Source organism: Amblyomma mixtum, chromosome 10 (genome assembly GCF_055824585.1).
Source record: "Amblyomma mixtum isolate Tamu chromosome 10, ASM5582458v1, whole genome shotgun sequence".
NCBI classification, from domain to species: domain Eukaryota; kingdom Metazoa; phylum Arthropoda; class Arachnida; order Ixodida; family Ixodidae; genus Amblyomma; species Amblyomma mixtum.
In genome coordinates this window covers 10,559,237-10,586,509 of record NC_143021.1, presented here as the reverse complement: position 1 = coordinate 10,586,509, position 27,273 = coordinate 10,559,237, and the positions used below count along the sequence as shown (strand labels likewise).

Genomic DNA, 27,273 nt, shown 5'->3' with positions numbered 1-27,273 from the left:
CGGTTAACCCTCGCCGCCAGGAAAAAGAGGAAAAAATGAAGAAGAGAGGAGGATGCAGGAAAGCTGTAAGAAAGGAAATAGGAAAGTGAAAGATAGAGGGGAGGACAGGAAAAGGCGACTGCCGATTTCCCCCGGTCGGGTCAGGCCGGAGGTGCCGTCTACAGGAAGCTTGGGCCAAAGTGGTGTGTTGCCTCCGCCGAGGGGCCTTAAGGGTCCAAACGCTCGGCATCGGCTCAACCGCCAGGATCCCATTTTCCCCGGACACGGCGATGCCACGCACGGCTCAGCGCAGATGCTCGGGTCCGTGGTGACGCATAGTTCACCATCATCCCCCTGCGGGGATGTCCCTGCGGATGCTCGGGTTAACCCCGTGGTGTCGCCACTCACCAACGTCTGCATGCTGCAGACGCCTCCCTGCGGGGAGCAGTAGGTGTAGTCAGGCTGATGATGATGATGATGATGATGATGATAATGTAAGTACCCGACTTCGAGCTGCAAAAGCTGTCCAGTGTCAGAAGGTGGCAGGACGCAAGAATGGGACAAAGCATCAATGATGGAGGGGAGGAGCTGAAATGAGGCATGCTCCAAAGGCTGACCAGGAAACGAGAACAGTGGCACTAGCACGGACATTATCACATTACGTTCTTTCCAGATGAACTCAAATAAGACCCTTGCCATTTTTTTTCCCCCTGAGCTTTCTTTGTAATTGCAGTGGATGATGCTGCAAGCACTGGAGAAGAAAACCAACAGAGTGCGAGATCGAAATGAGTTTCCGGCAAAAATTTGCGCTCACTAGTGCAAGAAAGGATGCACAAAAAGCAGAAATAGGCAGGGCCGCTCACAGAGGCTACCTCTACGCACAGAACCTCAGCTAGAAGCTACTGTGTGGGAATTACTTTTTCAGCATCAAACACAAGCAGGTCATTACGCAGGCCCACTTAACCAGTTTCATGTGGGTCAAAGAGTAATTCAAAGCAATTCAAAGCTCCTTTTTTTTCTTGTTTCTTTTTTTAGATCATGGTTAATGGGCTTGACAGATATGGTCATCTGTGACACGCTAGCTCAGCTACATGAAGTAGATACAGCCATTCACAAGCAGCTCATGTTGAAACTGGAACGCACCTGAGCATTTGCTAAATATACCTGAAGTGCAAAAACAATGTACTCATTGTCCTGATGACTGTTGTTGTGTTGTGTTTTATGGCACAAAGGCAACTGAGGCCATCATGCGCCAAGCAAAAGGTATATACACAAAATTTTTCGCTGAATTGTATAGAGATATGAAAAATCATTGGTGGTGTAGAGGGCCTAAGACATTAGCACTACCTAGTGATCATAAAGAAAAGAAATTTTATAAATGGCTACTAGTAAAAGCTTATAAGAGGGTTGGGTAACCTCAGGAGCTATCCTTGGCTACGCAAGGACGTCAAGGCTCCCAAAGAACCATTATCCTCACGATCGCTGACCCAAGGAAGTAAACTGGCATGCAAAGCAGTATACATTATAGATAACTACCCTCATCCACCAAACACACCGCAACGCACGTGTCACACTGGGTTTATTTAATAAGTTTTGCTAAGTACAGGAAGGGGGGAGTTCAGGATCCAATAAATATGCCATTATTTTGGGTAAACAACTCATCCTTAAAACTAGCAAAGGTTGCTGACAAGAAAAAGCGGGCAGATCCGAAACATCAGCAAATGATATCCAACTAGCATTTTGAGACTTCACAGTGCCCTAGTCTTTGATTAGGCTTCTTGCATCATAAATTAGTAGTGGTTGTAGAATAAAACTGACCCTCGATATTTGGGGAAAAAGCAATGTCAGCACTTGGCGACTCAGGCTATTCGCATAGGAACTTAATCAAGGCTTCAATGAAGGTTCGTCTGGTCAGGCAGAGGATGAAGTGAACCACGGTCACTGACCAAGTCTGAAGAAGTAGGTACAGACGTTTCAGAACTGCAAACGGGTTCGTTGTTCACTGAGTTGGACCAGGAGTTGTCGTCACTTATGTAGCAAGCATGTGATGCAACGAGCATCCGTAAACGGATGGCATAGTCCGTTCTGTCCTGTTCATAGTAGCTGGCGTCAAATGAAGGATCAATGATCCTGGCAGTCGCTGGGATGACACGTTCTTTTCCTTGGCTACAATAGTGGCGATGTCCCAGTCAATCTTGTGAGTATGTTCATGCGCATGCTCTGAAAAAGCATTTGTCATGTGACTTATTTCTGACATCACGCTTGTGCTCCTTGAGGAATGAGTCAGTCAGCAACTTGTCTTTCCGGTTCCGGAGCTGGTTCCAGAGCTTGCTGGTCAGGATGTGGGCAATGCGCATGTCATATTTCAAAAATATGCGCGATTGTGCTTCGCTGATTCCTTGGACGTAAGAGATGGCTGCACGGGCATGGAACGATCACAAGCATGAATCGCTCACAATTTTCCCCTGTCACCCACCGAAAAGTGACATTTTCTAAATTTCTACCGCATATTTCGGTAAATTTTCTCATCACGACGCAGGCGACAACCCAAGTATCGTGAAAAAAATGGAGTAAAATAAGAAATCAAAAATGTTTACAAAAGTGGCCATTATGCACCCCCCCCCCCCCCCCTTTCCCCCCAAGCCACACTCAAGCATATGTCCCTCGCCCTATAATTTAACCCTTTAACCTCCAATGTCGAGCTGTACCCGTCATGGGAGTTTGTACCAATATCACCACTGACGAGTCACGTTCGTCCGGCCAGATTTTCCGCTGTTTCCGCCCCCAAAGATGAGTTACGGTTGTCGGTTGCTTTGGTTGCAATTGTCATCTCTAGAGGGTAATAGTTGTCCATGAAACACCACATTTCATGTTTTCATGCGTTTTTTGCCTGGCAACTGTCTTCATAATGGCCCTTGAAGAATGCCGGTGGTGGCAATACTCGGAAAACAAGAGGTGCTTCTTGGAGTAATACAGAAAGCAGAGTTGCTGACGACATGGAATTTGTGTCCGACAGTGACTCAGACTTCATGTTTGATCTGGATATTGCTTCAGATGACGAGGGTGACGACGACGATGGCAACGACAACAGACAACAACGGTTACGCGCTTGGTAGTGCACATCTATGGCAACGTGTGAGCCACCTGAGCCTCCGCGCTTTCCCTTTTCTTCACTGCCTGGAATCTTGCAGCAGCCCCCTGACGAGAATGACATTCTTGGCTGGTGCCATGTATTTTTGGACTGGGGCATCATTGACCTAATCGTGATGGAGATGAACCGTTACACGGTTGCATATTGTACTGCTCAGGGTTCTGCATGGAAACCTGTGATGAGATGATGGTCTTCTCTGCATTAATAATATTGCAAGGTATTGTTGGCAAACTTCAAGCTGAGATGTACTGGTCAACGAAGGAAGTTTTGGACACACCAGTGTTCAGGAAGAGCAGGAAGTGCTTCAGTGTGTTGATGCACTGCCTGCATTTCGGCAACTTGAGAACCGTGGACGAAGCTACCCATCTGCACCCGAGGCTATGGAAGCTGTGGCCTGTTGTCACAAGGCTGAACGAGGCCTTCCTTGCTGCCTATGTGCCAGAACAGGATGTGTCCACTGATGACAGCTTCTTGCTTTTCAAGGGAAGATTAGCGTGGAAGCTATATCTTCAGCTCAAACTCACAAGGTTTGGCCTCAAATTCTTTCTATAGTGTGAATCTTCAAGTGGCTACATCTGCAATTTCCAAGCTGCCACAGCTGTGCCTTTTCAGTGTATTACAAAACATTAAAAAATGAAGAAGAGGTGTCGCCGCCACTGGCTGTTTTCGCAAGCAAGGTGCGGTGCAACAAGTCACTCTTTAGCCTGCAGATCCCTAATCAGGGCTACGCTACACCACCAGTACCTTCCATATGGTGACTCCCTTTTGGTCTTGACGCCCTGAATCAAGTGGGGGACAAAAAAATGTTCCCTTCCTAAACACAATTTTTTCACCTTTAGACAGTGTCTTTTGCTGCCAAAAAATTATCAACACGGTGAGAGAGAGCCACACAACCAATTTTTGCTAGAAACTAGTTGGAGGTTTCCTCAGTGTGCCCTTAATAATGGTGGCTACCTTCTTTTTTTTCTGGGCACCTGATACTTGCAGTGTTGCTGGTTCAGGCTTTTTCTACAGAAAATACTTGTGAATGCACGCTCTAAGCAGGAAGGAGTAATAAAGGGAGTAAAGGGAGTGCACTACTTACTCTCTCTCTACTCCCACATACAGGCGCATTCAGTGTAGCCCCGTTTCTTTACCAGAACCGGGACAAACTTATCGAGGGATCGACTGAGGGCAGATTTTGATGCACAGCTTGAAATAAAATGCATGAACAATAAACGGAATAGAGGTGCCGTGTCCTCGCCAGTTTCTAGCTACCTGTTGGGAGTTGCACTGGTGCAGCACAAAGCAAACCAACATTCGCAGTGCTCGCTTTATCTAAAACAAGGCAGCAGCGAATGCTCGGCGGACTGTATATGCTGCACGTGTGTGCGTGCAGTAAAAATTAAAGTCTACTGCTCTGTTCTATCTCGTTGCGTCACATTCGTTTCCTTCCTTGTGCTTATGATAAGCTTGAATAAAGCGAACCAGCCCAACTACACACATTAGGGATTCTATTCTGTCACACATTGATGAGAGAAACCCATGCCTGCGTATAAGGGAGCAGCCACCACCTGGCATCAGCTGCAGTTACTGATCTTTCATGACAACCTCCTGTTTGTACCAGTATGTACCAGGTTTCTAGCGCAATGGCACAGTCTGGCACAATCGGTGCCACATACTTGCCTCTGTGTTTCTGGTATACAGTAAAACCTTGTTAATTTCCCCCCCTACCCTTATTTGTAAATCCTGATAACTCAAACTGCTAGCTAGGTCCCAGCAAACATCCATGTAAGCATGGTTTCATATGCTAGCCAATTCAGACACTGTGGATTGGAATTAATCGATGCAGATATCCCATCAATTAATTAAAATGAGCTCCCAAAGTGAAGATGCGTCCAGGTATGACTGGCGCGGCAAGAGATCGTTGAAGTAGCCCCACTCAGAGCCAGAATTCCATGCTGGCTTGCACACCTCTGACACCAACGTGCAATGGCAGGTGTGGGGAAGTGCAACTACAAACGAACAGCTTCATCTCTGAGAACAGTCCGACCGCTTAGTTTCAGATTCATTGTCCTGACCTTCGTGCCAGCCCGCATCGACGATGCAGCTCAACCAGCCAGCATCACCCAGCCAACTAACGTTTCGGACACTGATTCGCGTGCCGCTGCCGTTTTCTCTTTTCCACCCCCATTTTCCTCGCTCAGCGTTTCCTTCCCTTCCGTCCGTGTGGTCCTGTTGTTGCAGTGCATGGAAACTGCATGCGATTGTCACATGCTGCTCGTGCGGTGAAGCCTCCTCAGGTGCGACTGTGCCGCTTGTGATGTGTGTCATGATGCAATAGTGGTAGAGCTCCACCATATCGCAACATGAAAAACAGTCACTGTCATGCCGTTCTGAACTCAGTAACAGGCCCCCATTGCCTCACATTTCACTAAATTAATTTACCATGATGAAAGGAGTTCTTGCTGGTTTTTTTTTTTTTTTCAGAGTCATTTGGTAGTTCAAACTTTTGGATAATACGAACATTTTTTCCAGTTCCTTGAAATTCAAATTAGCAAGCTTTTACTGTAACTATAATCAGGTGCATTTTCACATCAACACTCCTTCAGTTCAAGTGCAGCCTTTATCACTTCCACTTTCTTCTTGCCATCCGGCACCGCAAGGCTATGAAAGCATTCTCACTCAACCTTTTCTTCGTGCTTCAACAGACTCAGGCACAGAATCACATCCATCATGTTGCGCATACTTCACCAAATTACTTTTCGGCATGGGTGTCAGAATATTCAAAATTTCGAATACAAACTGAATGCGTCTGAGACTCGAATCGTATTTGTATTTGAGAAATAGATATTCGAGAATTTCCAAATATTCGAAAATTCTGGAATACTCGCCAGTAATCATATAGTGCGCTGACTTTCATAAATTGGACCACCGCAAAGCCACAATATCTGAGCAAATTATGCAACGATTGAATTAAAGTTCTAAGAAAAGAACACAAAGGTTCTGTTCCCTTCTTTCTCTATTGCTTATCGCGTGGACTAACGCCACTAGGCCTGACTTCATGCGAAATTCTGCAAGTGAGCTTACCCACATACCAGACGCGCTGAGAACAAGCTGGCCAATGACCAGCTTCAAACAATCACTACGTGAAAGCGTGCTTTTTTTTTATCCGTCCGTGATATGTTATATACTGTGGGCGATTCCTCTGCGCGAGGACGCACAGACAGACTCGTGCCAGGGCTTACGAATAAAGTGGTTTATTTTCACATGGTGTCGTGGCGGGTGAGGTCGGGTGTCGTCGTGGCAGAGGGCCAGGGGTCGCCGGGGCAGGAATCAAGAGCAGCCTCGGCGGTCGGGCCCCCCTTAAATAGCGTCGCCCGGTTCCCACTGCCCCACTCAGGAAAGGAAGGGTGGTCGAGGGTACCCACGGGGAGAGGCGCGAGATTTGAGTGAGCGGCCCGCAAGCGGACCCTACAGTACTTATGCCCACACCCATGGCATTCATGCTACCACCTTCATAGCTCCCTGAGCGTGACCTGCGGCATCCAGTTTTGTCAGCTACGACATGCGAGAAAGCCTGCTTGTGGAATTTCACGGGAGGCTCCCAAAGGGCCGAGTCGAGGCTTCGCAACATGGCAAGCGACCCTGTAAAAATCCCGCCTATTGCATGGTGCATTGTAACTTGTGCTCCTCTTAAGAGGGCGTAACAGCACGAGTGACGATGTTCGGAGAGCCCCTGTCACCAGGATAAAAAATAGCCTGGCTGCGTAGTGTAGTTTCAGTTTTCAAGTTTCGCCGCTTGCCCATGGGAAGTGCAGCTGTCAGCCTGCGCATTCACCGGTAGCCCAATCCTAGCTCCACGCCGGTTTTGGATGCTGACTGAAGCGTCCCTGATCATTTCCTTTTCGTTTCTAGAAGCAGTCTCTCTGTTCAAACATCAAGTTGTGTGTTTGTAGTTCATGTTTTATGCTAAATAAATACACTTTCTGTCTTTCTTTCTTTGAAGATGTGCATTCCCCCTCGCTTGCGTTTGCGCTGTTCTTCCAGCACCCTGAAACTGGGTGCTCGTCACAGGCTTACAGGTGTGTTGCACAATGTAGCTACCTTATGGGGCGGCTACATTGTCATTATCATTGGCATTATCGGCAGCGTTTTTCGTTGTTGTTTTTTTCGGGGGCCCACGGGGAATTTTATAAACTGAACTTTGGATAACTCGGGAATTCCTTCCAGTCTCTTGAACTCCAAATTAATGAGGTTTTACTAGCCATCATGTTATGTTTTGTTGCCTGTCTTGTCACTTTATGGATTTCATTCTGCACGCCCACATTACGGGTTGGATAGTGTTATGCCCTCTAATCAAGTAGTATACATTTCTGCGCACATCACGTTTTCTTTTATAAGGCGCTGAGGCAGTCTAGTTTTATTTTGGGTGCAAATACCACACACTATTTTGAAAAAAAAATATAAGGGCAACAATGTTTACTAGTTTATCTTTTCTCATTTTTTTTTTTACCGAACAGATATTTGATTCGATATCCAAAGCCATTTCTTTCTTCATATTCGTATTCAAAGACGTCAATATTCACCCAGCCCTACTTTTTGGCTTTCCCATGACTGTTGGACTGAGTTCACACTGAACAACACACCCGTGCACTGCTCCTCGAGAGTGCCACACAACGTCGGCATGCAATCATTTGTAGAACGTCTATCTCACAGGGTCTCGCATAAGAGGAACAGGATTCATGCAAGCTGCTAATACCATGCCAATGTGCATGCCACCTAACAAAGCATGCAAGCCGATCCATGCCTGCCGGGAAGCACTCACCTCATGTCGTGGTGGTGTGGCCACGGGCGTCACCGACTCTGGTGAAGCCCCATCATCCTCTGGACTGGGCGGCGGCCGACGCACCGATGCCAGCAGGGCACTACTCGGTGGGCACCGTGCGGGTGTCAACACCACAGTGCGGTCACGACAGAAGGCGATGCGCAGCTCAGGGTTGTGGTCAAAGTCAACCTCAAAGCATGAGTCACGGGCAAAGGCCTCCAGCTTGGCCTTCTGCCAGAAAGCCAGGCCCTTCGGCTTTTTACGCGCACGGGCCACATAGGGGCTGCTGTTGTTGAGCTGGGCACCACACGGTGGTGGCACAGCTGGCACCAGCACAACAAGGCCTTCGTTTGTGAGCGAGCACACCTTCGCCAGGTCTCCCAGCATGCTGTCATCGGAAGGGCAGAACGGAGGGTCTTCCTTCAGCGGTGGGCGCTCATCGAACTTGTGCTTTTCAACTGCGCCGTCGTCTGGTAGCCACCGGACAGGGTCATGTGGAAGGTTGAAGCAGTCTGCATCCAGCTCAGGAAGAGGCACCTCGGCATCCAACAGGCACTTGAGAGCATCCGGGAGCTCCCCGAGGTCAAGGACCTGGTCAAGCAGGCCTGGGACTTTGGCTATATCAGCTGATGGCAACGATAACTTTTCTGCTGAAGACTTCGCACTGTCTTGGACAACTATACCAGCTGGTGGCAACAATGATTTTTCTGCTGAAGACTTTGCACTGTCTTGAATGACTATACCAGCTGATGGCAACAATGATTTTTCTGCTGAAGACTTTGCACTGTCTTGAACGACTATACCAGCTGATGGCAACGATGACTTTTCTGCTGAAGACTTTGCACTGTCTTGGACAACTACACCCGCCTGCTGAGATTCGGAGCAAAGACTTCTCTCACTGTGCTGTTTTTCAGACCTCCTTGTAGACGGGAGATCTGCACTCTGTTGACACATCATGTCTACTTCCAATGCTTCTAAGTCGAGCCTTTTCTTGCTGCGCTGCTTGTCAGACTTTCTTGATAAGGAAAATTTTTTGCTGTCTTGCTCCATCAAACCAGTTTCCCGGGCCCCCAAGGAGTCAAATCTTCTCTCAAGGTTCTTTTCTGGCTTCCTTGGTGACAAGGCATCTGCGCTGGCTTTATCCACCGAGCCCGTCTGCCGCCCTTCCGAGTCTTCTCTTCCCTTGCTGTGCTGCTGGTCAGAATTTCTTGATGAAGGAAGCTTTGAATCCACCTTGTCGATTTCCTCAGCTTCTAAGTCACTGGGCCTCCTCTTGTGCTCTCTGCTAGGCTTCTTTGTTGACAAAGAACCCACAATACCTTGCAGTTCTACAGAGTTGAGTTTTCTCTTGCAGAGCCGTTTGTCCGACTTCCCTGCTGAAAGCTTTGCACTGTTTTCATTCAGTGTGTCCGTCTGCTGAGCTTCAGAGTGGCAGGGTCTTTTGCTGCCATCATGGTCAGAGGCCAGGGCATCTGTGTGCTGAGTCTTGCTTTCATAATGGGGTTTCGTGGTTTGTTTCGCCTTCAGGTATAGCTCACCGAGGTCACTGTGAACATCAACATCATCCAGTCTCGTGATCAGTATGTTTAATGGTTTTGCAGTGAAAGCAGCAATAGCGCTATCCTCCTGCTCTTTGGAATCTTCACCAAATAGCTCTTCACTCTCTCCGAGGTCCACATCTTCAATGAAGTTCGCACTGGCAATGAACTCCCCATTTTCACAGCTGATGTTTCCAACAGAACTGCTGCTGCCAAAGCCCTCAACAACATCCCCACAGGTAATGCCAACCTCTGCACTATGCTTTTCACCAGAACAGCCTCCTCCACCGATGTCCTCAACCAGCTCTCCACTGCCAACGTGCACAGAGTTCTCCTCAGACACATCCCCGAGACAAGCACTACTATTGTGCCGAGCACTGCTAATGTCTTCGGCACCATTCTGGCTATCAGTGTCATCGTGCACAGAGCTTTCAGCGCTAACATAACTCACAAGGTCATCACGACTAACACCATCCTCGCTCATTTCACCAATGTCCCTCTCACTGTTCACGCGCTCCTTGCAGCTTTCATTGCTGGCAGGCTCTGCACTGCAGTCGTCAACTATTTCGTCAGATGATGAAAACAGCTCGAAAGAATCCTCCCCTGCCTCATCAAGCAGAATCCAGTTCTCTTCATCCTCAGAACTCAGGCGTATAGAGTCGTCATTTACAGGAGTGGCACCCGCCTGCTCTGTTCCGGTACTTTCAGTGGCGACAACTTCGCCACTGTCAGCAAGGTTGCTGCATGAAAGCCCAGCTTCGGGCTGAAACAGTTCTTCGACCGACGACTGGGTCTGTTGCTTGCTGCAAGCCCCACTGGATGCCTCAGCAGAACTAGCTTTACAATGGCCACTGAGCTTTGCAGCTGACTCCGACTTTGCTGAAACATCAGTGCCCTCCTCAGTACAGCTCATGACCCCCTCGGATGGGCCCGGGTCAGTTAGCTTAGAGTCATTGCTCACTCGATCACTGCGCTTGCCTGAATGCTGAGCCGGACTTTTGAGTGCTGCTACACAGTGCTCGGAAATCCCGTCAGTGGAGCCCGAATTTAAGCTACCAACATTGCCATCGCCTGACGAAGTCAAAAGACCAGCAGATTTGCAGAACACAGGGCTCCTAACTTTCTGCACGCCTTCAGAATCACTGCTCAATGGCGATCTGCCTGCTGGAGCAACACCTGTGCCAGCAAACTCAGCAACATCCGGCTTGGTAGCCAGTTGAGTGGTCATTTCATGGACAGTAATGCTGCCTTGTTCTGGAGGGTTTGCACCCACAGCTTCAACCTGCTCTCGAACCCCTTGGTCTCTCACGTTAACACAGCTGCTGTGTAAAGATGCACTCACAACTGCCTCGTCGGATGCTGTGGGTGTGCCAGCCTGACAGCCACTTTCCACTGCATCAGAAGCTACAACGTTGGCTTGGCGTTGCCTGGTTTGTTGCACCAATAATTTTACCTCTTCAGCATCACTGCAGGCTGCTGCATTAGGCTGGCTATGTGCCTTAGCCAAAGTGGGACTAGTTGCTCCCTGACTGTCTGGCCCACTGCTCAGCAGCGCACTACCATTGGTCACATCTAGTACCAACCTGTCATTAACCAACTTAGAGGTCTTCTCCTTTCCCAAGTCATCACCACACTTATCTTTAACTTTGCTGAGTCTGTCCCGCTTTCGAGTACTTTCTTTGCGGAAGGTGTCGGGGCTCCCTGCAGCTTCATTCCTGCTCACAGCTGCGGGTAACTCCACTGCCAGCGACCGCTTCCCGTCCCTAACTCCACTGCCAGATGCAACAGGCGGCTGTGTCAGTTCCTGCTTTTCACAGCTGATGTCCCCTTTCTGCACGCCCGCCTCCTGAGCGTCCTGAAGGCCACTTCTTGTTCGTAACCTTCTCGAAGGCATAGGCGGAGTAGCCACTTGACATTTTTTTAAAGCTGCGCTTGATTTGGCTGCCTTTTGCTTTAGTGGCTCATTAGCACTGGCCGCTTTAGAATCACTGGGCGTGCCAATGCTTGCCTCTTTAGTGCTGGTCAAACTGCTGCCGAGAGGCACATTCAAAACAGGTGCTTTGGATGAACTGGTGCGACCAGTGAGCTTACAGACACTTTTCCTAGTTTTTTTTCTAGCAGTGCCAACATCCGACGACACACTCTCTACATCAGTGACGGCCGTTACATTGACCGATAGGGCAGCACTTGATGCCTCAGCCTTCTTATCCCGGGCGGAGTCTCCAGCTGCCACTCCACTTGCGTCCCTGCCCGCCAATTCAGAGTTAGTGGTTAGGCTGGGTGATGGCTCCTTTGTGCCAGGCACGTCACTGCACAACGGTTTGTCAGAAGGCCCAGCCCGCGCTTTCAGGCTCTTGACAGTGGCACTGGCAGCTTTTCCCGCCAGTGGGGAGGTACTGATAGACAGATCTGGGACAGGTGTCTCCTTGACGCGAATGTTTTTCACTGGTGGTGAACCGAAACCTGCACCTTCAGGACAGCTGGACCTAAGGACACGCTTTGGGCTGCTAGTCTTTTTGGCCCCATTGAGGTGCCCACTCAAATGCTTACTCAGATTTACTTCTTCAACCGAGAAGCGTGCGGAGACACGCTCACGTGAACTCGAATCAGTCCTCTCAACATCAGATGCCTCGCAGCTGCTTGGACTCGTGAGAGCCTCAAGCCTGCTTGACCTCCTCACCCCCGGTCTGTTTGACGACAGTTTAGCTGCCCGCCACGGGGCACGCCTGCCAGCAGGCTGTGCCCTGCTCCCTTCCTCAACAGGGCTACCAGCTGACAGTGCATCATCAGTAGCTGCCCCACCATTATCCGCACTAGGATGCGATGGTGTCAACCTTTTCCTAAGCCGGCCACGCTTGAAAATTTCCTTCACATCAGTCGACCCACCTGATGACAGCCCACCATCGAAGCTGCTTAACTCCCCCGTCTCCTTGCTGCCCAGCTGAAGCACAGTCACATCTTCAGTGGTAGCACTGCTCACCGGCGGAACGGAATCCAACAGTTCAGAGCATGCAGGTTTGGCATCCACCACTTCTTTTTGAGTGCTGGTTTCACTGCTCAATGCCACAGTGCTTGCTTTTGAAGGGTCGCACTTTGTGATATCACAGGTGCCTGCTGACTCAGAGCCCGCAGGGGATGCTGCCACAACTACCTCACACCTGCTGAAACGGCTGACTAGATCAGAAATACTTGCCTCCATGGATGCATCAGGGGCCCTGGGAGATGACAGCCTGCTTCTCGCTGACCGCCTGGAAGCCGTGCCTTTTGACAAGCTCGGATTGTCACTCTCAACAGGATTACTCTTTGCCAGCAGTGCAGACTCTCCTCCTGCTTCAGACTTCAATGGTGAAAGAGTGGAAGTCCCAGTTCCAGCAATACTTGGCGGTGCACCCGTTCTGCAGCTGCCAAGGACATTCACAGGATCACGGGTACTGAGCCTCCCATCCATCTCTGGGCTGGCGACACAGGGAACTAGCCGTGTGGTGGTGGTGGAGATCATGCGTTTCCCTCGAATCCGAATCCGGCAGATGACAGATGGCCGGCATTCACTTGCTTTGAGCTCACCGAGTCCGCTTACCTCCTGTGATGATGACAGCGAAGATGCCGGTGAAGATGAGGTGGACGCCGCAGACAGAGGCCTAGCTTCACTGAAAGGGTTGCGCTTTGACGAATGTTTTCTCTCTGCGCATGACCGTTCCTTTCTTGGCGATGTTCCATGGCCCACAACCGAGCCAACGGAAGCAGAAACCCCAGGTGGTAGCTCCAGGTGGTAGCTCCCTTGGTCCCCCAAATGTGACCCTTGCATGAGACCCTTGCTGGCTCTCCTGCTGACCATGCCACCGGTCACATCAGCTCCAGTCTTGGCCCTCTTGCTCACACTCCCAGTTCCCGAGTGCACAAGGACATCCGGCACAAGCTCACCACGCACTGGTGCCACATCCCGACAGACCTGTGGATCGCAGTGGTCTGTTTCTACAGTGAACGCTTTTGATGTCGAGGAGCCCTCCGTGAGGCAACTAGCAGGTCCTTTCAAATCAGCCACATCCCCTGCAGGAGAACTGCTGCGCAGCACCATGTTGCCGGTCCTGTTGTCCGTCGAGCAGCCTCGTTTCCTGCATTGCCTCTTGGGCCTGGGCACGTCCTCCGCCGGTGCATTGCGACTCCGGCTACTCGCTTCCCGCTCCAGCTTAGGCCTCCGCCGGTGACGAGCTTCCACTGGTGGCGGTCGCCGCTGCCAACGCTCGATCTCGGCCTCCGTCAGGCGCAGGAGCTCGACACAGCATGGTGGCACTGACAGGCGGGGGCTGGCGTTGGGGGCTGCGTGCACAAGAAGACCACTGAGGTTTCTCACAGGACAAGCACATTTGCAGTTCAAAGTGGAAATAGCTGGCTTTTTACACCATCTCATATTGGTGCACTATTAGAGGCTATGAACAGGGCTTGGGTGTATAACACAGACAAACGATGTGCTAGAACACCGGTGACCTGCGCTGGTTTACTTCCAACTTGTGCTGTGTTTCTTAAATAGCACAAAGATGCAAGACCACATACACCTGGCTTACTTGCGCTTCACAATTATATGCAGTCATCGAATGACTTCATCATCTTCAGCAGCCTAACTATGCCCACTACAGGACAGGTGCCTCTCCTACATTTCGAATTAACCTTTCTTGTGTTCCAGTGCCCTATCCCTGTAAACTTCGTAATCCCCTCCCCCAACTTCATCCTGGCATTTCATTTTATTTTTCCCACAGGATGGCATCGCGGCACACACGCAACTCAAAGCAACAAGCACGTAACGATGCGATCGCTAGGACAGCTGTCTGAAGCCATTGCAGACCAAAAGCGAGAAAACCGTGCTCAACCCTACTTTACATGGAAGCACTTGCGTGCGACCCAACAGACCAGTGGCAAGGATAAAGACGATGGCAAAAACAACCATCCCACATGCGTTGCTCGACATGACACTGAGGCATTCTGCAAGCTTACAAGTAAGACACCTCGAAATCTCAAACAGCATATGAACAAAGTGCACCACTGGTGTTGACAATGATGGATAAGCGGAACTAGAGGAGTGACTTCACTGAAAATCAGCTTTTCCCACAAGTAGGCCACAATACATCCAAGGATTATTTGCATGCAAGGACATCAACTTCCATACAGCGAAATTTCCATCATGACATAAACTGTGGGCTTTACATTACAGACTTTGTTGCATCGTGGTTTAATAGCAATGAGAAAGCATAACCTAATAGGAAAGTGCAGAGTTTCTCCTGTGTGTTCTTCTGAGTTCATGCTCCTTCCAAGCAATGGTCCCCTCACCGACTAGCCCTTGATATCACCACAGATGGATTGACCTCTCCTGATGCTGCTGACAGGGAGTAGAACCAGCGAGTCCACACATAGATGCAAGCATCCCAGCAAACCCCACTAGCGAGCACAAAGGAACTAACAGGGCAGAGCTGAAAACACAGGCAGGAGAATGGCTGCATCCTAGCTGTTCTCCTGGCAAAATGTGCATTGCTAGTTACCGTATATTGTCGCGCATAAGTCAACGTTTTTTTTTTTTTTAAATGTCCTTCCAAAGTTGGGGGGTCGACTTATAATCGGAGTCGACGTATATGTAGAGTCTTAAAGTCAGCCTATATGCAGGGTCAAAAGTAATTTCGACCAAGTCGCAGATAATATCATGCCCCACGCGCTTGTAATTCCACAATAGTTGTCAGATACGGTGTGAAAGTGGATCTGCTTAAAAAAAACTTGAATTTAATTGAGATATGCACCAAAGGTTTGTTTTAATACGATAGCAACTAGCTATCGGCAAACCAGCAGCAGCAGTGGCTCATAAGATGATGATCGCGACTGTGTCCTCACAAGCAACGACGAGTCAGAGATGTCTCGTGAACAAATGTTTCTTTATGACTCGGCCTTCTGAAAAACTTTTTGGGCGAGCTGGGACCGCAGGGTGTGGCAGTGTCGACCTAAATACGGAGTCTAACTCTTTTTGCCCAAAGGGGGCCGTGAGTTGGGGGGTCGACTTACAATCAGAGTCGACTTATAATCGGCAATACACGGTACTATGGGGCACCAACTCACCGTAGGAACGGCTTGGTGACAGTTCCAGAGCCGGGCTGCCAGCAGTGAGGGTGGAGGGCGTGCTGTAACTCTCGGGTGACATGAGCAGCGATGCCACGTGGCAGCTCTGCCAGCGCTGCCAGTCCTCGGCGACAGGCGGAGAGGCTCCCAATTCGTCCGGTGACCGGCCCGCCACCCCTGGTGCCGAAGGCGCCCCCGGCTCCTGCAATGACTGCCGCTGCCGGCGCAGGGAGAGCTGTGTGCACCGGCGCGCCCGTGCCCTCCCCAGCAGACGCCGCACCAGCACGGGGGGCCGTGCTCCCGTCTGCGTTCCCTGGTCCCGGGTCGAAGACTGCCTTGCAGCTGCACCACCTGCATCAACGGGTGCCTCCTGCATCACACAACTGACCGCGTCTGGTGACGAGCTATGTGAAGCCCTCAGTCATTGTAGCATCACCACTGATAGCGTGCTCGTAGATTTCAAAAAGGCTTCTGATGCGATGAATTGCGGTTTATTAGTACACAAGATACGTTGTTTAAAGGGGCACTGCGATGTTTTCCTCAGTGCCAATTAATCTGGTTAAATAGATTCTTATGCATTCCAGAGACCAGTGCAGGAAGAATTATTGAAATCTGAGCGTGCAAACAAAAGTTATTGCACCGATAAAATTCGAAATAAAAAAAATTAGGCGTGGTTGAGCTCTGGCTGAGCCCGAACAGTTGAGTTAGCTGCGACGCTTTTAGAGTCGTGCAGCGCATTCTTCTGCTGTCTCTCGAGCGCGCTGTCTCTTTCTAGCTTGGTCCTGTCGCCGTTGCTTCTCTTTAGCGCTCCCCAAAACGACAAGATTCCCCCAAGGCAAAGCGTGCATATACCCCCACAAAGAGCCGCACGCATCTGGTGGGAGCGAGCGACTACGTGTGCAGCAACGCTGCAGCGCCAACGACGGCGATGCCACCTGGCGGAGCTCGGCTGAAACGGTTGCTAGGCAACGGCTGTTCAAGGCCATTCGTGCCTACCGGCCACCGGCTACGCAACGAGGCGAAAACCTGGCGTAGTGTTGCGTTAAAAAGATCAGATGAAAATACATTCCACTCTTCCATTTCACCAGCCCAGTGCCAAGATTCTCCACTACCAATCAGAACTGTGCCTCGCATACATGCAACGGAAATTTTGCTGCCTTGCCGGGACAGCCCACAGCCATACATTTTGACAGTGTCGTCCCTACATGTACTAGATGCTGTAGACTGAGGGGCTTTATCACAGACATGGCAGGGGTGACTGACTCACCAAAAGAAGCTTCCCAGTGCTTCTTTGTTGGTAGGATTGGAAGCCCCCTCTTCCCTACCTCGCCTGCTGTCCGCTTTTTCTCTTCACGTTTTTGGGCAACGTGTGCCAGCCAGCTGTTCTTTCCTTTCCATTATTCACTGCCTTTTTGGTGCAATTTGAACAACAGCGCTCACCTCCACGAAAGCTTAAAGCGAAATGGAAAGTGCCACCCCTAACTTTATTAGCTGTCGTTTCACTTTCACTTTTACATATCATACTTTAGATGCATTTCCAGAGTATAAAGGAATTAGGCTTAAACTGGACGCGAACCTACCAGAAAAGCAGCGCCCAATTCGGCTGCCACATCATTTCCACAGCGAAAAATCGCCACACATTTTGACATCATCGGTTCAAAATTCACATTTCTGGAGAACATTAAAATATTGAATATTCAGATTACAGCGATCTCTATGGGCGTTCAGACATCACAATGTCCCTTTGCATACAGAGAATAAGGACCTAATGGATGAGTAATGTTGCAGGGCCCCTTTAAATATGAATGAGAAGGTTGTTGACAGGATCAGGGAATAGTTAACTTTAAGGTATTGGTAAGTAACTATAAATAGAGCCAATTCCAATGTGACTTCGGCCACTTCAGGCGCCCCACAAGGGTATGTTTTGGGACTTCTACTTTTTCTTGTGTTCATAAATGATGCATCAGAGAGCGTTCATTACTGTATGCGACTGTTTGCTAATTACTGTATGGCATAAAATTGTATGGTTTACATAGAAAAAAGTATATAAATAAGTGAAAAATGCCCATGATTAGCATGCTTTGCAGGAAAGGCAAGATGTACAGCAAAACCTCGTTAATTCAGATTTTGAGGGACAGAGAAATTACCCAACACACACCATCCCTTAAAAAAAATTGACAGGACCGGTTTGCATCACAGTAGGGCGGTTTCACGTAAGATAGCACAAAGGGTGGCTGGTCAACCTCTTAAATTTGTTTGACATTTTTATTTATTGTCGCCTAATCGCTGGAAAGAAGATATCCACAATTTGTTTTGCCCCCAAAAAATTTTTTCGAATCATGCGAAATTAATGACGGAGAAGTGGAGTTCCGCGCTTAAGTGTTCTGCTGTTCTGGCCAACTTTCGTTATGAATTATATAAAATATATTAAAGTTAGGCACCTGAAAATTATTTGAGTGAATATATGGGTGTTTTTATTTGTGCTCCATTATTTTTGTCTGTCTGCAAGCTATAAATGTTTTTTATAAAATTTGTCAATATCCACACAAAGAATGTTTGTGCATCTAATTTGCAGGTCGTTATGTCAAAAATGAATTACAGCGGAGTGGCAGTAATTGTGCATTATAATCTATGCAAAAAGACCAATCATTGATAACCGCTGCTGGTGATATTTATGTGTCTTTTCTATAAAGAGTAGATGGTACTAACTTGAAGAAAACATAGAACAATGAAACCTTCTGACGACCATAAAAAAAAATCATTTTTTATATTTTTAAACTTTGTCCACGTGTTCTACTTTATATCAAATTTTGGAATCATTAAAAACATGTTGCATAATTTTGTGCAGTAGCTACAACCCATCCAAAGAGACCCTTCAGCAAGGATTGGCAAATTATGTATATTTTATTTCTTGCCTGCTACATCTACAGCATGCAGGAAGGATTGGATCTCAGTTTCTCAGAAAAGATTTGGAGTAGCGAAAAGGTGTCGGCAGCACCGAGCTATGACCGGTCCTTTCTACAGGGCGTAGCATAGCAAAATAAACAATGTCCTGTAGGCCTACATCAAAGAGGCCTTGATCTGCCAATGTGCATTTAAGGTGATCGGAACAGCGTGCCACACATTAGAAATATGGCAGCACCAAGAGGTACTGTACATACTTGAGTAAGGTCCACACTTTTTTTCCGAGGTTTTGACGGAATGCGGCCTTTACACAGGAGTGCTATTTTTAAGTAAAGTTTTTTCAACTACAGCAGAGCCTCGATAATGCGTCCCTTTTTTATGCTGCGACAGGCAGTTTATAACGAATCTGCGCAGTCCCGGCGAATCCTTAAATACATAATGCATTGAAAGTATGGATGATAGGACGCGTGTGCAACGACCGGCACGAATTGACCGCAAAGAGTAAAACAGGTTGCCAGATCAGTTTACTGGCAAACATCCCGTTCGTTTGGTTGGTTTGGTTCATGGGGTCCCAAAGCTACTAAGGCTATGAGGGACGCCGCAGTGAAGGGCTCCGGAAATTTCAACCACCTGGGGTTCTTTAACATGCACTGACATCGCACAGTACACGGGCCTTTAGAATTTTGCCTCCATCGAAATTCGGCTGCCGCGGCCAGGATCGAACCCGCGTCTTTCGGGTCAGCAGCCGAGCACCATAACCACTGAGCCACCACATCAGCTTGCAAACATCACGTGATTCTAAGTTAAGACCAAGATCCTCCAAAGGTCTGGCGTGCGAGTGATCAACAGTCTGGAGCAGCGTGCCATGCTTGCAACCCTCGGCCATCTTGTGTGAGGTGGCAATTGCCAGGCCTGCTTATCTGCACACTTCGCTGTCGAAGGCCTTGCGGAAGTCAATTATATGTTCACTTTAATGTGAGGTTATTGTGTGACGGTAAACAGGCAAAAGGTTAGACCTTTTATTGTAAATCATGACTAGAATCAAAGCACTGTCAGTGTGGCTTCGGTGCAAAGCCCACTAGGCCTAGTGACACCAGCAAACGGTGCACTATTACGATGCCCAAGCGTACTGGGCACTGCAAAGAAATGCACTGACCGATGTGCACCCCATTCTAGTTTTTTGCCCACCAGCCTGAAACACAGGCGGCTGAGCTCCGATGCACAACTATAGGGTTTCCAGTTATTGTTTCGTAGCAAGAATAATATTCAAGACAGAACTAATTTTTTTTTTTTTTTTCAGATAGTGGCCAATAGAATAACAAACATTTTGCATACTTCAGAAAATTTCTAGATTTTTTTCTTTGTAAAAACAAGCGTGCCTTTACAAGTTTTGTTCAATTTTTTCCTAAAATCTCGTTTTAGCAAATAAAGTTTTATGTTGTAGCACGCAATTTGTTGTTTAAACACATATACCTAGAAAGTGCCTCTATTTAGTTTTGCTTTCATGTACTGCATTAAATTTTGAATGCAATAGTTTTTACAGAAAAAGAATTTACTGATACATTCAGAAAACGGTCATTTTCCTCACAGTAAAGAAAGAGTTAAGCCTTGCCCTGGCCATGCTTCCCATACTGGTCAGCCCCCAAAATTCAAAGAGCACAAATTAAAACAAAAAAAATAGCGATCGCCCAACATGCAAGTAAATATGGCAGAACAGAAAAGCATTTCAGCCCTCTTGCCACCTGTGATGGCCAGACAAAACTGTGAAGCTCACACTGTGGAGAGCAAAAGTCTTCTTAGCACTCATTAGCCCTATGAGCAAAATCTGAGTGGAACCACCTAGAGTTTAAAAATAACAACAACAATGCTTAACCTTGCCTTCACTACCCAAGTCTCTTTCCCAACGAAAATGCTGCAGTTGCCCTATATTCTGTACTGCATCTCGTGCTGTACTTAGGGCTGCCTCTTCTACGCCTCCTACAGCGTCTGCAGAGTTCTGCGCAACTTGAAGAATAAAAACCATGGCACAGGACACGTGACAAAGTTATCCTGTTCCGGCACAGAAGAGCATGAAAGACCAGACAGAGCAGATAACATGTTCACTGCATCATGGGTCACCTGTAGCTGATGTAATTTACTCACGTTTTGTGGCGATACACACTGGGCCAGACGAAGCTGTGGGACAGCCGAGATTTTTCACAAGGCCCACCAAAAGCACTCATGCCAATTCACTACTGCCACCTGTATGCAGTTCAGAGAAGCTGGCGTCACCACTCGCTCAACGGTAAGCCAAGCCACATGCAAACAAGCTTAAAGGTGGCCTACTGGTGAACTACCGACACACAGGGAGGGATTAGGGCTCTGAAAATCCCTGCCGCACTGAATGCGTTGAGAAGAGAGCCCTGGTCCTCACCGGGCGTGTCATCGGCGCCATCCAGCTGGAACGGGTCGTAGGCTTCGTTGCCATCCGACTGGTCCGACATGGAGCTGGCCCCGTCATCATCCTGCTCCCGGTCGCCCACCAGCTGAAACACCTGTCGCCAACAACACTGCATGCTTCACGACCATTTCTTTCACTCACCCTCAGCAGTGTTTCCACGCTCAGACCATCCTTTCAAGATCAAACGCATCACTAGTCACACTTCAAATTTTGCCAAATCATTCATACCCAAAACCATTATTGATTGGAACCGGCTGCCTTCCACAATCACAACTGAAACGAATGCTACATCATTTCACGAACTTAAAAAAACAAAGCAATGTGTAGTTTTCTTCTAGTTTTGTTCTGCTCACCGTAATGTGTTTGAGTTTTGTTTTTTCGTTCTGTTTATTACGTTGTTTTTATCTGTTTTCTTTTTCATTTTGTTCACTTTGCGTTTTGTTCTTTTGCCACATTTTGATACTTGCTGACTGCCAGTTATTGCTCTTTTCTTTTTTTTTGCTCTGTTACTCATGTTAGATGCTCCTTCTATATATTCATGTTCGAATTTTTACCACCCCCTATGTAATACCCTCGTGAAGAGGGCCTTTACGGGGTATCTTGAAATAAATTAAATGAATAAATAATGGAGCTCCAAAAAACACACCTGGAGCACTTTCACTACTGTGCAACATGTATGGCAGCAACAGCTGCGGGCATAGCACCAAACCTGTGTCCACCAAGTGATTACAAAGTGGCCATGGACTTTTATAAAAGTGTGTCACCAACGTGCCACACTTCTGATACATAATGAGCCCCACCTACAGAGGTGATGCTCGAGAGCCTGTGGTGTTTTTGCAACCCATCAAATAGGGAAGTAACTGATACGATGCTGATGTGCACTGGCAAAACAAATCTAGCTTCCATCCTTTATTCATCATCATCATCATCATCATCAGCCTGACTACGCATCGAGGCGGAGGCTTGGGCAAGTTGGTACATCACATGTAAGTAAAACATATGATGTTTGAAGTTTGGATGTTTGTTGGAGTTGCTAGTAGCGCCTTGTGCTGTGTTGTTCTTCCTTTGTCCCGTGTCTAGCGCTGTTTTACTTACATCTGACTACGCACACTGCAGGGCAAAGGCCTCTCCCATGTCTCTCCAGTTAACCGTGTCCTTCACCAGTTGCAGCCACCATATCCCCGCAAACATCTTAATCCCATCCGCCCACCTAACTTTCTGCCACCCCCCACTACGTTTGCCCTCTCTTGGAAACCACTCCGTTACCCTTAAGGACCAGCGGTTATCTTGCCTTTGCATTACATGCCCTGCCCAAGCCCACTTCTTCCTCTTGATTCCGACTAGGATGTCATTAACCCGTATTTGTTCCCTCACCCACTCCGCCCTCTTCCGATCTCTTAACGTTACACCTATCATTTTCCTTTCCATACCTCGCTGCGTTGTCCTTAACTTAAGCTGAACCGTCTTTGTTAGCCTCCACGCTTCTGCCCCATAGGTGAGTACCGGCAAGATACAGCTTAAGGAACACCAAGCATAGTGGCATGAAGTTTTCGTTCCCAGCAAAAAAAATGATCGTATGGCTCTTTCTGGCTCTGCTGGTGCTGGTTAGGCAGCCAAAGACTAAAAATACACTGTGGAGAAAACTTAAAACTGGGGCCTCTCAATTTAAACTCGTAACATCTAGACCGAAAAGGACTCTGTGATCACCATTTGTAAGAGAATCACAGTGTAAGTTGTTGGGAATTGATTGCAGAGATTGCCCTTCAACAACTTGTGCACCTGATTTCCGATAATGTGGAGCTCTGGCTAATCACAAAGACCAGATAGTCCGTGAAATAATCGAGGCAGCTTTGATAGTGAGGCTGCGCGACGATTGTGTCAGCACGCCGTCTGTTGCTTTAACAAAGAAAGAATTCGACATGTCAAAAGTGTGATTATAAATCTCTCTGATCATGTGTCTCAGGTTGTCATATTAGGACGCTCGAACGATATGGTTGTGGCGCATGTGTTTTGAGGGTGTGAAGAAGGTGTCAGAAGCAGTGTTTCTTCGAAATAAAGACCAGTTGTAAGTCAGCGCTTGGCCCAGGTGTTTTGCGCTGTTCCATCACAAATGAGTAACCAACATGCCCGAGCTGCTGTCCTGGCTGAGTGATGAAGCCAGAAGGGGTCATCATCCCCACCTGGGACATGTCCTCCGCATTGTCCTCCTCCTCGTCGGCCTCCTCCGCGTCGGGGCCAGGCAGGCTGCCCAGGATGCTGTCCTCCTCCCCCTCTGCCCCCTGGCTCCAGCTGGAGGCCGCCTGGGCCAGGGCCTCCGCCAGGGCCTCGTCCTGGCTGTCCACTGCACCACCACACACACATCTCTCTCCCTCTCTCTTCCACAGAGGAAGCAATCTCAGGGGACACTTGAGCTTCGCCTTAAAGGTGCACTGAAGAGGAATCTGAACTCTTCTTGCCGTGGGAACTCAATCTGCACGTTCCCAGCATTCTTGGAAACTTCGATTTGTTGCCCTGTGTGGTCAATTTCCCTAATTAAATCAGATTAACGTCCGGCTCCCGCATTTTTCTTTTCAATTCTCCCCTGTACGGTGGGCGGAGTCGACCAACGCGTGGAGTGCCTTTAAGCAAGCTCTGTGGAGGCTTGCCGCTCTGCCATCGGCGGAGTAATACGTAGTAGTCCGCAAAAGCAAATAGTCCGCGCGTATTTTTATTTCTGCAGGCTTATTTTGCGGCTATATTATCTGCGAATTAAACTATTTATTCACGGAAACTTAAAAAACAAAATAAAGCGAAAGCAAAGCCTCCACGGAGCTGGCTGCAAGGCACTCCCCGCGTTGGTTGACTCAGTCCACCGTACGCGGAGAATTAAAAGAAGAGGCGGAAACAGACGTTAATTCTATTTAATTGGGGAAATTGGCCACGCAGGGCAATAAATCGAAGTTTCTAAGAATGCTCACAACGTGTAGATTGAGTTCCCACGGCAAAAAGATGAGTTCAGATTTCTCTTCACTGCACCTTTAAGGGGGGACGAGGGTCTTAAAACTCACCTTTTTATTTGTGGCTCGAACGTCATGAAATTTTGCACACAGATGTGTTCTTCTCTTATGATTCGAAAAATGTAGTCATAATTGAGCTGGTGGTCTTAGACCAAAACTTATCTCAACTTAAATTCTAGAGTGTAATTAGGTAATTTCTTACCCAGCTTTAACGAACTTTCTCACTGCATTTTGTTGCTTTTATTTACATGAATTGATAACCAGAGAGTTCCCATACCCGGTGACATCCTTAATTTTTTTTTGTTTAGGCCATGTATAAATAGCATTTTACATTAACTTAACAAATTCCAGTGTAAAATACTGTGACGTTTTACTCTCGACATAGTATATCAGGATGACATGCTTTTAGAGAAAAACAAAGAATGTCATCGGGTATGAGAACTATCTGGCTATCAATTCATGTAAATAAAAGCAACAAAATGCAATGAGAAAGTTCATTAAAGCTGCGTAAAAAATTATCTAATTATGTTTTAGACTTCGTAAGATTTAAGACCACCAGCTCAGTTACGACTACATTTTTCAAATCAGAAGAGAAAAACGCATCTGTGTGCAAAATTTCATGCGATTCTAGCCCTAAATAAAAAGTTTCTCTTAAGACCCTCGTCCCTTCTTAAGGGTGTATGACGGTCCTAAAATTTCTTTTTATTTGTTAATATATCTTGCTGAAACTTAGCACGTGGGCATATCATTGGATGCTGATTTTGAATATGCATTAAGATTTCAAATATTTCACCTGGAAGGAAATATATGGCAGAATAACATATCCTAATCACGTCATTTCTTACGTGCCTTTATAGTAATTTCTTAGTTAAAGAAAGCTTCTTTAAAGAGACACTGAGGAGAGCTCTATTAATATTTTTTTAATAGCAAAATCCGATAGTTCGGCATTTCATGGCTTTGTTGCCACTTGGCCGGCAGCGAAAGATGCATTGATTTCTAAGAAATTTGGATTCGAAGTTGAAATAGTTTTTCCCGCCGCTCTGATTCAAACTTGGGATTCTGCTATGACGACACAGAACTAAGTGACGTGAAACATGACATTCACATGACGTAACGCAGACTCCGTGATTTCTGGCGGCCAGCAGTGCAGCCCAGCAGCAGCCAAAAAGAAAGCTACCGCCGGCCGCACGTTGAAGGCATCTATCGGCTATTGCGGCCGTCGCTTCGTTTACATTTGCACCGGCGTTTTGCCAGCGTTACAATGGATCCCGTTCTCGAAGTCGTCAACGAAGTTCTCGCAAATAGATGCCTTTAGCATACCGTGTACCTTGTTACTGTTAGCGGAATACCGGGAGCCCCCATACCGCTGAGAGCAAGCGCTGATTGGTACCAGCGCTGCAGGAGCGCGCGTAGCTATCGGGTACGTGGCGCCATCTGGCGACGTCAAGGAGATTTGCGCATGCATTTGCTGCGCCTCAGTGATTCGTAGCTTCTCGTGTCCTAGTGTTGCTAGAACTATTGGTTCTAGCAACACTGTTTTGTCCTATGACGCCATGAAGCTTGTACTTGCGAGTTTGGCCTGTGGCGGCGATACCTGTATTTTGGTTCTTGCTCTTTTCTATGTTACAGGAGCTTTGTTGTCAGTATGAATGGCGTTTTTGTAATCAGGAGCTGGTATTCTGTCGATGCAAGTCAACTTCAATTTCTCCTCAGTGTCCCTTTAAGAATAAGCAGACATTTGCAAAGGCCCACAGCACATCCTTAAGCTAATAAAATGCCTATAAAGTCATTTTCTTGTTGATAAATAAATGACAAAGTTGGAAAGGAAGAACAGTGCAGCAGTAATTAAACCACACTTGGTCTAATTGCTAATCTATTATGTTTAAAGGGAAAAGGAAAGATTTGGGATGTGTGGTGAACCTTTGGAAACGTTAACATATTCTTAAAACAGTTTTCTTTAACAACGAAATTATCATAAAGGCCCGTAAGAAATGGCCTAAATGGGTTGTTATATTGCCATAAATTTCCTTCCAGATGAGATATTTTAAATCTAAATGAATATTTGAAATCAGCATTTTATGATACACCTGCCTGCCAAGTTTTAACAAGTGATGCCGACAAATAAAAAAACAACCTTTTAAAACCCTCATCCCCCATTAAGGGGATTAGGGGTGCGTGTCTGCAAATCGCTTTGCAGACACACACACTGTCGGACAAGACACGCAAGGCTTCCTTTTAACCAAGCCAAACAAAAGTGCCTTGGCGGCCTAGCGGTAGCACGTCTGGCTTCGGATTGAACAAGAACGGAATCTATTACCATCTCACATAAATTTCCCTTTCAGAGCTTCATTTTACATTCTTACATCTCATAATGGCATTGAATCATTTTGCAACCTTATGTTCACATTTGGGGCTTTAATGTCCCAAAGCGACTCCGGCTATGAGAGACCCCGTAGTGAAGGGCTCCAAAAATTTTGACCACCAGGGGTTCTTTATCGTGCACTGACATCGCACAGTACACGGGCCTCTAGCATTTCGCCTCCATCGAAATTCAACCACCACGGCCGGGATTGAACCCAGGTCTTTAGAGTCAGCAGCCGAGCGACATAACCACTGAGCCACCACGGTGGCAGACTAGGAATGACTAAGCTCATACGAAAATGACTACGGCGGACACAGCAAAAATTTACAAAAACAGAGATCAGAATCGGAACACAAATGGAAGCAGAACTAGGGATGGAATCAAGAGTGCAGTAGGAGAATAGAATGCTACTCCATTTCCCCCGCACCAATCCAATTGATAGGCCTCAATTTTTTACCTGTGCAGTATGTAAGCCCAATAAAATTAGCAAGAATAAACACGCACAGCACAGCTACCAGCGTGTGCCACAAGATTCAGTGACAGCTCTCGGTGGGGGATGAATACAAATACTTTGTTCATTCATTTCTACTTGTCTTCTTCTGTGGTAGAGTGCGCATGACATCACTATGCTGCCTCTCGTAACACTGTAACACAGTGTTGAGACCACTCAGCTGATGATGATGATGACATCACTGCATGCAGAGACAATAAGCAGCATGCAGTGCACCTGCTTCCCTCCCCTCTCCTGCGTTCACTCGTTCCGTGTTACTCCAAAGCTGCCGATGCAGAAGAACCAGGAAACACCCCCTTAAAAGCAGTCGCTGTCAAACCCAGTGCCATACTCCGCACTGAATCACTACCCTGGTTTCCCTACCGGCAGAAAAGACCGTTTTGAGGCCAAACATAGTTATGGATTGTTTTAGACTACTTATCTCATTCTTTTTTTCCCTTCATGTACAGGGCTGTATTCATTGTTGTATTGCGCTCCCTGCCCGCTATT

General features: G+C 47.5%; 1 protein-coding gene across 3 annotated transcripts in view; it reads right to left on the bottom strand.

Moving 5' to 3' along the window:
- PolZ1 (DNA polymerase zeta catalytic subunit) overlaps nt 1-27,273 on the bottom strand; it is a 146,692-nt gene that overhangs the window by 75,203 nt on the left and 44,216 nt on the right. For all 3 annotated transcript variants that reach the window (XR_016286455.1, XR_016286456.1, XM_089563980.1), the window contains exons 12-15: nt 23,096-23,256; nt 20,889-21,009; nt 15,572-15,922; nt 7,938-13,792 (exon numbers count right to left, since the gene is read on the bottom strand). Coding sequence is in view for 1 of the 3 variants with exons in the window: in XM_089563980.1 (XP_089420106.1) it covers nt 7,938-13,792; nt 15,572-15,922; nt 20,889-21,009; nt 23,096-23,256 (6,488 nt within the window). In the remaining 2 variants the exon portion in view is untranslated. The remainder of the gene's footprint in view (nt 1-7,937; nt 13,793-15,571; nt 15,923-20,888; nt 21,010-23,095; nt 23,257-27,273) is intronic.